The sequence below is a fragment of the Cyanistes caeruleus genome, chromosome 2 (assembly GCF_971803275.1).
Source record: "Cyanistes caeruleus chromosome 2, bCyaCae1.hap1.1, whole genome shotgun sequence".
NCBI classification, from domain to species: Eukaryota; Metazoa; Chordata; class Aves; order Passeriformes; family Paridae; genus Cyanistes; species Cyanistes caeruleus.
The window spans coordinates 49,490,786-49,503,098 of NC_141702.1; the positions used below are offsets into that span (position 1 = coordinate 49,490,786).

The 12,313-nt window shown below is 41.1% G+C and overlaps 1 protein-coding gene across 9 annotated transcripts in view; it reads right to left on the reverse strand.

The window, feature by feature from the left end:
* FAM184A (family with sequence similarity 184 member A) overlaps window positions 1-1,054 on the reverse strand; it is a 73,183-nt gene extending 72,129 nt beyond the window's left edge. For 2 of the 9 annotated variants that reach the window (XM_086876894.1, XM_086876888.1), the window contains exon 1: window positions 796-1,054. In XM_086876894.1, the coding sequence (XP_086733020.1) occupies window positions 796-957 (162 nt within the window). In that variant the 5' untranslated portion in view covers window positions 958-1,054. The remainder of the gene's footprint in view (window positions 1-795) is intronic. The other 7 variants (XM_086876892.1, XM_086876895.1, XM_086876893.1 and 4 more) reach the window with 4 other exon arrangements.
* Window positions 1,055-12,313: the final 11,259 nt, after the last annotated feature.

Sequence of the window (12,313 nt, forward strand, 5' to 3'; positions counted from 1 at the left end):
CCTACAGCTTGAGCTTCACACAAGAGAGATTACAGCACCAAAGCATTGTTTTAAGTTATTCTAAGTAAATCACAGCTACAGTCACATCTGAAACATTGGGCCTACTTGCCTTAACAATGAGCTTTAAAAACACCTCCTAGTGTGACTGGCCTCTCACAAAGATACAATGTATTCTCCTCGCTGGGGATGACATAATGAAAACTGTTCCATCAGCAACAGCAGACCAGGAATTTTCTCACACTTCACCCTCACTATCTAAGGCATTTAAGCTATTACCAGACACCTTAAATAACAGCACTTCAGCAAAGGGAAGGCAAGCATCACCTGAATTTCTCCATTTAAAGAGACCCGGAGAAGGGCTCATAACAGCGCTAGAAGAGAAGCTACAATTCCCACGGAATAAATAACCAGTACCAGCCCAGCAGTCAGGGATCCGCTCCCGCACACAGGGATACCTGGCTGTGCCGGGCGGCATTCGGACACCGCTGACGGGGGCCGGTACTGCGGCAGCGCCGGTGCGCGGCTCCTCTCCAGCCGGACCGCCGGAGCTCTCCCCGCGGGACCACGGCGCGCTCCTGCCCGCGGCGGCCGCGGGGTGATCCCGCTCACCGAAGGCGCTTCGCCTCGGCCTCCCGAGTACAAATCCGGCCGTATCCCACCTGGATTAGCCGTCCGCCCCGGCAGTCTGCCCCTCTCCAGGCCCATCGCTGCCCGCATGAGGGCAAGGAGCGAAGGGAAACACAGCGGAGGAGGAAGACAACCGAGGCGGCTACGGACCCGGCGCGCCTCCCTCACCTTCGTCAACTGAGCGATTTTCTTGCTCATTTTGAAGTGCAGGTCCGGGCTGTGCTCGACGCCCAGCCCCGCCTGTGCCGAGCCGAGTTTTCCCGCTCCGGGCGCGGATCCGCCGCCGTAGCCGTGCTGCGGCTGCTGCCAGCCCATGCCCGGGGTCGCCATCTTCACAGCCCGGCTCCCGCCGCCGCTCGGGCTCCGCCGCCTCCTGCCTCACCGGGGACCGAGCCCAGCGCCCCGGCCGCGATCCGCTGCCCGCGGCGGCTCCTCCCGCCCGGGGCGCTTCCCTCGGCCGCCGCCCCCGCCGGGCTGCGCCGTCAAAGCGCTGGGGGACGTTGCGAGACGGGGCGCTAGCCTAGCCTAGCCTAGGCTTGTCTAGCCTTTCCGTGCTTTGCTTTGCTTTGCTTTGTCTCGCCTCTCCTCTCCTCTCCTAGCGGCGCCGGGGGAGGCCGGCCGGGCGGGCCGCGGTTGCCGGGGCCGCCGCCGCGCTGTTTACGCCGCGCGGCCCCGCGTCACGCGCCGGCCCCGCCCGCGCGCTCCCCGCCCGCGGCCGCGCGCGCCGCCCAGCGAGCGGGGCGCGCGCCGGACTCCCCCTCGCCGCCCGCCGTGCCGGGAGCCGGGAGCCGGGAGCCGGGAGCCGGGAGCCGGGAGCCGGGAGCCGGGAGCCGGGAGCCGGGCCTCCTGCGGGAGGGGGCGGAGAGAGCCCCTTGGCGGCGGGGGCCACGGCACGGCCGGTGGGAGCGTCGGGGTTCAGTCAGCGCTGCCCCTCCGCGGCAGGGCTCGACCCCGTGAGCCAAACGCCCGAGGCTTCTCCTCGTGGGAAGCCCTGAGCGTGTGGCAGGGGATGCCCGGGGCAGGGCACTAAGGTGCGGGGTGTGCGGGTGGCTGGAGCTGGTCCCCGAGTTCGTCCCGGTGGGAGCGCAGGACGTGCCGTCCGCTCGCAGCAGGAGCTGGCACGGGCAAGGAGCCGCTCGAAGCTGGAGTGGAGAGCACGGGAATGGCACGGTCAGCTCGGGGTTTGAGGGAAGTTAGGGGCTGGCCTCATCTCCCAGGCGATTAGCGGCCGGACGAGAGGATAGAGTCTTAAGCTGCTCCAGGAGAGGTTTAGGATGGACATTAGGAGTAATTCTTTCACAAAAAGGGTGATAGATGTTGGAGTGGACTGTGCCGGCACGTGAAGGAGTCACCGTCCCTGGAGGTGTTAAAGACTGGACGTGACACTGGTCGGGTTGACAAGGTGGTGTTTGCTCATAGGTTGGACCCGATGATCTCAAAGTTGTGTTCCAACTAAACTGATTCTGTGATGAAACGCTCACAAATGCTGGGGTGACCGGCCCAGTGAGTGGGGAGGCAGCGAGCTGAGCTGTCCGGTCTCTCCTGGGTCACAGACACTGCTTCTGCAGCACACAGCCTCGGGCCAGCGCACTGATGGGCAAGGAACAAGGTCCCCGCCAGAGGGGATTCACAGCTGGATTTAGCACGACCTTTAGGTTGAGTTTGACTGCTCTCTTTTTCAGTTCCCATCCTGTGGAACTCCTGAGAACTGTCACCCTCTTTAAGAATTTAACATCTCCTTGCTAGGCTCTGGCCTTGTGAGAATATATATGTATTAATGTGCTTGGACACATCTGATTCCTGGATTAACAGCCTCTGCAGTCTTTCTCTACAGAGTCCTTGGTACTGTCTGTTGAGTAGTTTATCTTTTTACTGCTTTCTTTTCTGCTCTAAAAATCTCTTCTTTGCCTGAAGTCTTTGTAGGCTGGCAGAGGTATCAAAGAGGCAAACCACAGAAATACACAGCTAAGTCTGTGGTTCTCAGCAATGTTACGGAGGAAAGCATCACTTAGAATTTGCAAATCATAGAAGTAGGTGGAATATTAAAGTGTAAGAAGAGATCCATATTACAGAACAATGTGCCTCACTTGCTAATAGAGATTTATGCTTATACTGTATGATAAATAGCCAATAAACCTGAACTGCCTGTGCAAACCTGAGGTCATAGGGTAAATGAGTTTCTTTGATGAATAAACTGGTCACTGTCCAGAAGGCACATGCTACTTTTGTACAGAATGATTGTAAAAGTATGAGAGAAATACTTACATTGAGTTCTGCAATTTCCATGCATCAATACACTAGAAAGGTGTTCAAAATGGTCAGAGGTTCTGGGAAAAGTCTCTTATAATGAAAGAAATAATTAACCCAAACTGTTTTGGATAACAAGAAGACTAAGAAATAATTTAATCCCAGTCTAAAGTAGCTGTGTTGCCTTAACTCAGAATTTGCATTGTCCAGGAAATTCTGACACTGATGTTTGTTTTTTTTTTTCCCTTCTGAAGTGGCCCATTCTGGCAACAGAGAACAAAGGACAGATGGTGCCTACCCAGGCGGTGATTCATACAGATGAAGTACAAGGGGCAGAAAGAATATTAGGAGCATCTGTTTCAAATCTGTGTCTATAGATTACATCCATGAATAGCACATACTGTTAATTCTGTTTTATCAAATTAAAAAATAATTCAGTGGCAGAAGAGACTGTGATTTTTCATGTCTAGGAAGGTCAAACTACTAATTAAAGCAGTAGACTGATTGTGGAGACTTCGTTACAGGCAATGGTTGTGTCTGGCTGCAAGTATGACATTAAGCAAACTTCTTAATTCTCATGTAATAAGATGCATTCTTTATTGTACCAATACAATTGGAGTAATAATGCCCCAATACAAAGGAATGGCTGGCTCATTTTATTAGTCCTCCTAGAAATCTCAAGAGTTACAGAATATTTTCATTTCAATCTACACATTTTAAATATTTTGGATATATTTGTTTTTTAAATAAATTAGAGCAGTTTGAATTCATTAACGTTTTCTCTGGGACAAAAAGCCTTACTGTTTTGTTTCTCTTTTTCTTTAAAGAAACCACTTTGGCTGTGGTTCATATTGGCCCCAAATCATTGTTTTGAAGCATTTTGAAGTGAGTTACATATGGCCATGCTTAAATATGTTTGACAAAACAATCAGTTGTGTTCAATTTTTGTCTCTTCTTCTACTAAGATGCCAAATACTAAGTTTTGTCTAGGTAATTTTAATTTTTTTTTAAAAAAGCGATTAAATATTTGTCAATATTTCATGTGCCATTTAGTATTTAACTTATTCAGATTTTTTCAAGTTTCTTTTTACACATTTTATGCCTTTGGAGCTCAGATGGTCATCACTAAGCTGCTTTCCTTTCATGTCTGCATGTGTAGGATAGAGCCTGCTTTCTTTAAAGTTGCTGATGAAAAGGAACATAATGCAGCAGAGCAGTCAGTGTTGCAGTGAGTTTTTTCCTTGTTGGGATTTAATGTCTCATCAGTACAGTAAGATCTGGAGGTCTGAAGGTCTCCCAGGGCTTGGGCTGAGGCCATGCAGAGGCGAATGAGGAGACAGCACTTGGGGTTTGCTGAAGGGTGCACAAAGCGCTGGAACAAGGCAGGGCTCCTGACACGGCTCACTGCTCTGAGAGCTGCACAGTGAAACCTTTGGTGTCTCTGTCACCACGGGATTACATAAGTGAGATACAGTTTGTATCTATCCAGTGGCTCCATGGGATTATGGACGCTATGTAGGAAAATGTATATGGAACATGTTTTCTGAATTTGAAAATATGGTCAGTGAATATATGCTTTAAGATTGCATTTTTTGATACATTTGCTGTGGATATATAGCAGCATGTGGGAAGGACTTTGTGCTTTTGTTTTCTCTAATGTAAAATCAACAGCACTATCTCTGTGGAAATCTACTTGTGCCTTTTTCTGTATCCTACTGCCTATCTATTTATCTGCATATTTGCAGTTCAAATGTTCTGTGTGTAATGTTTTCTAAAATTACGAAATACTATCACTGAGGTTCTCAAAACCAGGAAAACATTTCATTTATATTCCATCTGCTGGGAATATTATGGATTACAGATTTCTGTGTGCAGTAACCCTCTTTTATTTACCTCATCACAGCTCTGACTAAGATAAATGTGTGCAATCAGTGTATGCCTTATTTTCAAGCCATAGGCATAAAACTCCCTCTCTGATTCTTTATAGACAGAAAGTGTTAGAAGGGCTAAGCTTGTTCTGTGATAATGTCTTTTGACAACTCTGAAGATGTCAGGAAGTCGGCAGCTTTTTCTGAAAGGACAGTTAACAAGAAACTTGACCTACTGGTCTTTGCAGGTTTGTGCTATTTAATTTGTAAGCCTGCAGCTACAACTCTGAACAGACTTTTCAAACTTTTTTTGCACATGTGTATGAACAAAGTAACTAAATAGTTAAAAATACTAAATACAGGAACTTGTTACTTAAAATACTGAGATTCTTTAAAAACCCTGTTTATTTCTACCAGAATTCCAATTAATAATTTATTATATACATACTTTAAGTTTATATGCAGGCTTAATTATTTTCATAAAGTAAGAATTCACCATTTAAAGGAATAGCATCAAATATCCAAAATAATAACACATCTTAAACATATCTCATTCCTGCTTTAATTTTCTAGTCCAAACAAACCTGGTGGAATATAATAACTGAATAAGCCCATGGTGTCCTACTTTAACATAAAGACCTCATTGCTAAGGCTGAGGTTAATCTAGGATGCTGAGGTTTCTGTGTAAGAAATCATGCAAAACCATTTTGTTTTGAATGTGTACAAGTAACAAAGGCTTCTTCTGTTAGGCACAGATAATTATATGCAGGGGCATATTTTCACATCTATAAGAGATCATAGTATCCAAAAGTATCTCACTATGTTTGCATATACAAACATAAGGATATGTGGGGGGGAGGAGAAGAACCAAACAAAAATAAAAATTAAATATCCTAATAGCTTTGAAATAATCTCATGACCTTTTAATTTGTGGTTTACAAGACTATGATTTATGGAAAGCAAACAATCACATCAACATTTCAGAATACTCCATCTGAGTAGTTCACTCATTACCTTCCTGCCTCTGTGCATGCAAGTAAGATTTCAGTCAATATGAGCCAGTAGCACAGGATGACAGACACAGGTTTATGACTCTACCTGGTAGATCTTTTCGGTTTTATGATTTTATGGCTCTATGCTGGCTTGGCCTTCAAAACTTGGAAGCTTTGCAAATCTTGAACTATTATGTATAAAAAACCTGGCATAAATTGAATTTTTTGAATAAGAGAGCAGAGAATGGTGAATACATATCTGATACAGATAAACTTGTTGTCTTTATTATGTCTTTTTGCTCATCTAGGAAACAGTGTGAGGAAAATAATTTAGGTCACCAAATCCTAAAAAGAATGATGCCATCTCAAGCATGTCCAGACTAGAACTACTGTCAAGATATGATGGGGAGAATATTTTGCCCACAACTTGTGAACAAGCATATTTGAAAGACTGAAGTTTTTTGCTGATTCTTTGGAAAAAAATTCCAGATACTGTAAAGATGTGCAGTGGCACACAGGAAGATTCCCATGAGCAACTCTCTCCAGATATTTCTCTCTCTTTAAATACATCTTTTCTTGTACCTCACATGGAGGATGCATCTTCACATGCATTTGGAGGCATATGGCTTTTTATTAGAAAAATTAACAATAATCCACTCTTACATCAACTGCTTTTAATCAGTAAAGACATTTATATTAATTTCAAGCACAAAAGAGTAGCTAAGGATGAAAAAGTTGAAGAAGACCAGTAAGAAAGGTGTCTTTTTCTTCTGATACAGCTCTCTCTTAATACTTCACTCATAAGTTGTCTTTTTTTTAAGCTTGTACCCACATTTTTCAGGAAAAGTTTTGTTTTAAAGAAAGCAAAAATTATAGAGAAAACACAGATCTGTTTACAGACAAAGTAAAAAAAACAAAAGAAACCCAAAGCAGCAGAAGAGGCAGGAACAAAACTAATGCTTTGGGAAAAATATCTCACTGCTTACACCTGACTATCCCTTAGAGAGAAAAGTCACACAAAGGAAGTGTTGGTTGACAGCCTCAATGCTTTTCTGGAAGTTGCTGAGATACAGGTGGGGAAAAGACACTTCAAGAATCTACCTAGTGTAAAATATTTTTTCTCTTTTTTCAGAAAAGGTCTCATGGATTTGTGCTCTCTTCAGCTGCACAGATAGGGAAGACTAGCTGAACCCTCAGTTAAGTATGAATCCTAGTGTTTCTGTTAGTTATTATAACTTTTTCTTTCTAAGTTGCTATTTCAGTCTAGTCCCTTTCTAGTTTATCTGGGCAGGAAAGCTTTTACAACATCAAGAAGGCAGCCACACACATAAAAGCCAACTCTCTTGCTTTTCCCATTAAAACAGAGAATTAAACCTATCAGTGCTCCATACTGGATGGAAAATTAATAAGACAACTGGTCATTACAAAGCCAGAGAATTCATGTAAATGCTAATAGTACCTGTACAGAATATTTGGTGCCATCCAGCAGCACCAAGATGGAGCATGTAAACCTCTGGAACCTCTCAGTAAAAGGCTTTTAGTAATGAGTCATTTAATTTCCAGCTTAGAGACAGTATTTTGGATGACAAAATATACTTTTTGAAGTAAAGCCTTCTGATTAAATTATGTTTTATTTTTTCTTTTCTCAAGGTTTTTGAGTTTGGTTTGTTTTTTTTTTTAATACATGGTGCACATTTGGTTTAATTTGCCAATAAAATCCTTCAATAGGATATGACACTCCTTGTAGTCTTCCATGTCACCTTCAAAGATTTAACATATAACCTACAGCTTCAAGCTTCTTAATTAGTTTTCTCATTTTATGTTTTTCTTCTTTTTTAACTTATGGATGTTTTTCAGGTATTAAAAATTAGACCTAAAACTGGGAAGCTGTAAGCTCAGCCAAAGGTAAGTACATCAGAAGAATGATTGATGGGCAGGAGGAAATGAACAGAGGGATCATCTTGTCTAAGTTTGGGCCCTTTGGGGCAGGGTTGGCCTTTATTTTATTTATTCCTTAAGGAATAAGAGGTCAAGGAACATGATTTTCAAATCAGGCCTGCCCAGCAGGAGTCTCAAAGTGAATTTAGCAGACATTAAAAGAACTACCACCCTTTCCTGCACAACTTATTTAAATCAACCTGCTTGATTTCACTCTCTGAAATATGTCAAACCAAATCCTGAATTCAGTGTTTCATAACAATCTTTCTAGATTAATAATACAAATAAATTTAGGGATGCAGAGAAAGCATCATATAATTTCTCTGTTGAAACTCAAGTTGTAGGCACATTTATGCACACAAAAATGCAAATTTATCTACATATGTTAAATCTAGCATACTTTCTATTATGTGGAATTATCTACTGCAGAGGAGATGTCCAGTCTTGCATTCCATATTGGAATATAAATCTAATAATCTGCCTAAGACAGTTTTATTCAAGCAGGTTAAAAAGCATTTTTGGTTTTGCTCATGGACAAAACAGCAGATAGAACAAAATTTGATATATTAAGTGAAGTTGAATTTGAAAGTCTTAATCATAGACTATTAGTCTTTTACATTCTTATGCTTCTCTGATAATAACTCATTAAGGAGACTTTTCAGATTAGAAAATGAATACATTTCACTGAATTCAATTAATACAGTCATATTAATCTTTGTTACAATGAAAGCATTCCTACTGAAAGGAGCAGTGACCTTTAGTAGACTATTGGAGTTTCTCCCAGGGATGCATTAAGTAATCTTACTAACTTCTGTAATGTTCCTCTAAGGACTTAATTAAAAGGAAGGGAGTGCTATGAGTGAGGCTGTCTTATTTCTGATGCAAGTGCTACAGTGAGCTCAGAAAGGAGACAAATACAAGGAAATCTGCATGGCCTTTTAGTAGCAACTGGTAAAGCTTACTTTGGTATGTGACTGATCAGCTCAATCCTGACATTCCTTTAATATGCTGGATTTGTTGTACAGAAATATAATGCATTTATTCTCTCTTTGGAGGAAAAGCAGCTTTATAGGTTGAAATATAAAAATAATTCTGACCAATAAAAATATTATTCAGATTAAAAATATGTGATAAAAAATCCTAAACAACTGTGACTGAGAGTAAGACACTGACCTTCCTGGAAAAATCTGGCTTGTGGTGTTTTTTTGATTTTGGCATCATTATTGCCAATTGGTGTTTATTACATCTATTGTGCATTCTGAGGAAAAAATTGTCAGTAGGAAAAAGAAACTAGAGTTTCTACCCCCTGGTTGCTGAATTATGCTGCTCTCAGCACCTTGACTAACATCTCATATCTGTCCATGGTGCTGGACATGACTCAGAAATGTGCATTCCCAACCCAGAGAGCCACTTGTATCCTGGTCTGCATCCAAAGCAGTGTGGCCAGCAAAGATGATGAGAGGCATGAAACACCTCTCCTATGAGGAAAGGCTGAGAGAATTGTGTTTGTTCAGCCTGGAGAAGAGATGGCATAGGGGTGGCCTAATTGTGGCCTTCCAGTACCTAAAGGGAGCCTAAAAGAAAAGTGAGAGGGACTATATACAAGAGCATGTAGTGACTAGAGGGAATAGCTTCAAACTGAGAGTAGGTTTAGATAAGACATCAGGAAGAAATTCTTTATTGTGTGTGTGGTGAGGCACTTGAAACTGGATGTCCTGAGAAGCTGTGGATGCCACACCCCTGAGAGTGTTCAGGACCAGGTTGGATGGGGCTCTGAGCAGCCTGATTTAGTGGAAACTGTCCCTGCCCATGGCAGGAGAGTTGGAACTATGTGATCTTTAAGGTCTTTTTCAACCCAGGCCATTCTATGATTCTGTGTTTATAGGAGCATAGGTACAGAGTTAAGCAGGTAAGGATAAGGATTTAGAAAGGATTTAGTTCACTACTAAGGGCAAGGACTTAGTTCACTATTTTTTATATTGGCATTCATATTGTTTCATACATGTATTCATTCAGATTTCAGGATGCCTATAAAATTCATGTGGTCTTGCAACAGGCATTTTGGATGAAATGTAAATTTTTTTTTTGTGAGGTCGTCAGTGGAAGGTTGGCTGGGACAGCTGAAAGCCACACTGAGCGTCACAGTTTAACTACAGTGCATGTAAAGGCACCAAAAGCACCAGGACTGCTCAGGTTTTCCTTCTCCCTCAGTACCAATGGGATCACTTGGAAGCAGCCACAGAAATGCTCCAGTAGGAAAGTTCAAACAGATGGCTGGTGTAGCTCTGATCCTGCCCTCAGGGTCATTCTGCAGAGCAACACAGACAACATTTGTCATCTGTATTTCTCACTGTGTTATTGGGAATGGAGATTGGTTGCTTGAAGGGTTTTACTTTTAATGTGGCTAATTAATCTCCAACATTGGTTCAGGATTTTCTGTTCCACATACTTATCTCTGGTCTATTCCCTGACACATATGAATTCAAATTACTGTATCTTGCCAATGTACTTTGGGGGATTTGAGTATACAGATTTGGAGACTAGAGAGGATTTTGGTTATGCTTCAAGAAGGAGGAAAGATAGACTGGCATATTTCCAGAAAATTGACAGTTGTGCTAAAAATGTGCTGAAGGCCCAAAAGCCGTGCACAAGTGTCAATATTCAAGTAAAAAGGCTTTTGTAAAGGTTTTGTTACCCTCAAATAGGCAAAGGCTTCTTTTGAAATTAAATCTATTGAAAACTGCAATATTTTAAGATTTATTTGCATATGCAGTTTGCTGACTGAAAGTCCCATTTTATAGAAGTGTTGCATAGAAATTGTAGTTAAGGGAAGATAAAGAAGAGTACTTATAGATTATTACTGGTCTTCAATTAAGCTGTCAAAATCAAGAAGCATAGCTCTTGATTTTAGTGTAGTCTAATGAAACTGATACAGTAATTAAAATCACCACGGGTAGGGGAAACAGAGCAAAGTTATCTGCCCCAAATCAGGTAAGGTGCAATTACTCTAAGTTCTAGTGCCCATGTTTATTATCTGGTGACTGTTTCATTATTATTCACAGTGGTGGTGATTTGAGACCTGCTTGCCAGACATCCAGATTTGAGCTGAAGGGTGAAGAAATGTCATGTATCTGGATTAAAGTGCAGCAGGCCTGAAAATGTCGTGTACTGCTCTAATTCAAATCAGCAGCAACACAGCTTGCATTCAGTAGGATGTAGGGTTCTCTGTTTTTCACAGAGAACCTAACTCCCTCAATAATAGTTAAAATTTCGGAAGGGATCAGGATTAGTGTTGCATATTCTTGGTTCTGTAAGAGATTTATTTTGAGAAATGGGATTCCCTTGAAAGCTAAAATACATTCTACCCCAAATTGGCATAAACTTGTGTTTCAGTATATCACGCATATAAGTTTCATAAAGTGCATCATATCCTGTTTGGGGCATAATCAAGCTAGTTTATAAACATCAATATGTCAGTATTTTTGATTATTATGGGAAAAGATTGTTGTAAATTTATTGAAAAATAGGAATAAAAGGTACAGTTATTTTCCATGACAAAATAGTACTTAAATTTACAGACTATTGCCTGTGAAGTTTATGAACAGAAAAAACAAATAAAAACTACATTTTTCCTCACAAAGCATATAAAATGCTCACAAGCATCTTTTGAAATTTATAAACTCTAGGGCAAAATTGTAAAAATTATATATCACTGATAGTGGTTTTCTACATCATTATTCATTTTTACTTTACATCTTAGTTACAAATACCCTTAATTACTATAATAAAATCTAATTTACTTGCTTGTAAACATATCCTGTTAGATATTAAGAAAATAATTCTGAAATAATTATTACAACTCTTTGTATGCTGAGCTAGTTACTCACAACAGTTTATCAACTTTCATATAAATCCATGTTTTGAACATTAAAGGTTTCAAGAGTTGTAGAATTAGAAATACATAAAGCTAAATAAATATTTACAACACTTAGAAAGGAAGGTTATAAAACAAAGCATTTGAATATCAAGAGTTATTTATCCACAAAGAATTTTTTAGTCAAAGAGTGTGATGGAGCAATGTGGTGTCTCTGAAGCAGAAAACCTGAAGGGCCAGGAAAGGAATTCACAGGTCTTCACACTGGGACTGAGCTTGGTGATTAGAGCCTCAAATCAGCAGGTATATTCTTGGCTTTGAATATTCAAGCCTGGTCTTTGAGATCAGTCTAGTGCCACACACTACCAGCCAAATACAGAAACACATTTCTAGGAGGAATTTTTGCTATCTAGTATTTTGAGCCTACCACAACTTCCAGAGAATTTTGGAAAAGAAATCAATCAGAGCAATAAAAAATAATTAAATCTTTTAGGAGCCCACTTCCCAGATGATCTTTAGTCAAATAGTCTGTCAACACTTCACAGGAGGATAAAAGTTTTTTGGTTTTGTTTTAATCAGGAGTATAATTTGTCCACAGTTGAGTTGTCCATGACATTCTCAAACATCATTCAGGTACAACATTCATAGAGCGTAATATTAGTCCAAAGTTACTTGGTTTTGTTTTTTTTTTCTTGCCAAGCTTATCAGAACCAGTTAATTATTTGAGACTGAAAATCCAAAAAAACCAATAAACTTTCTAGAAATAA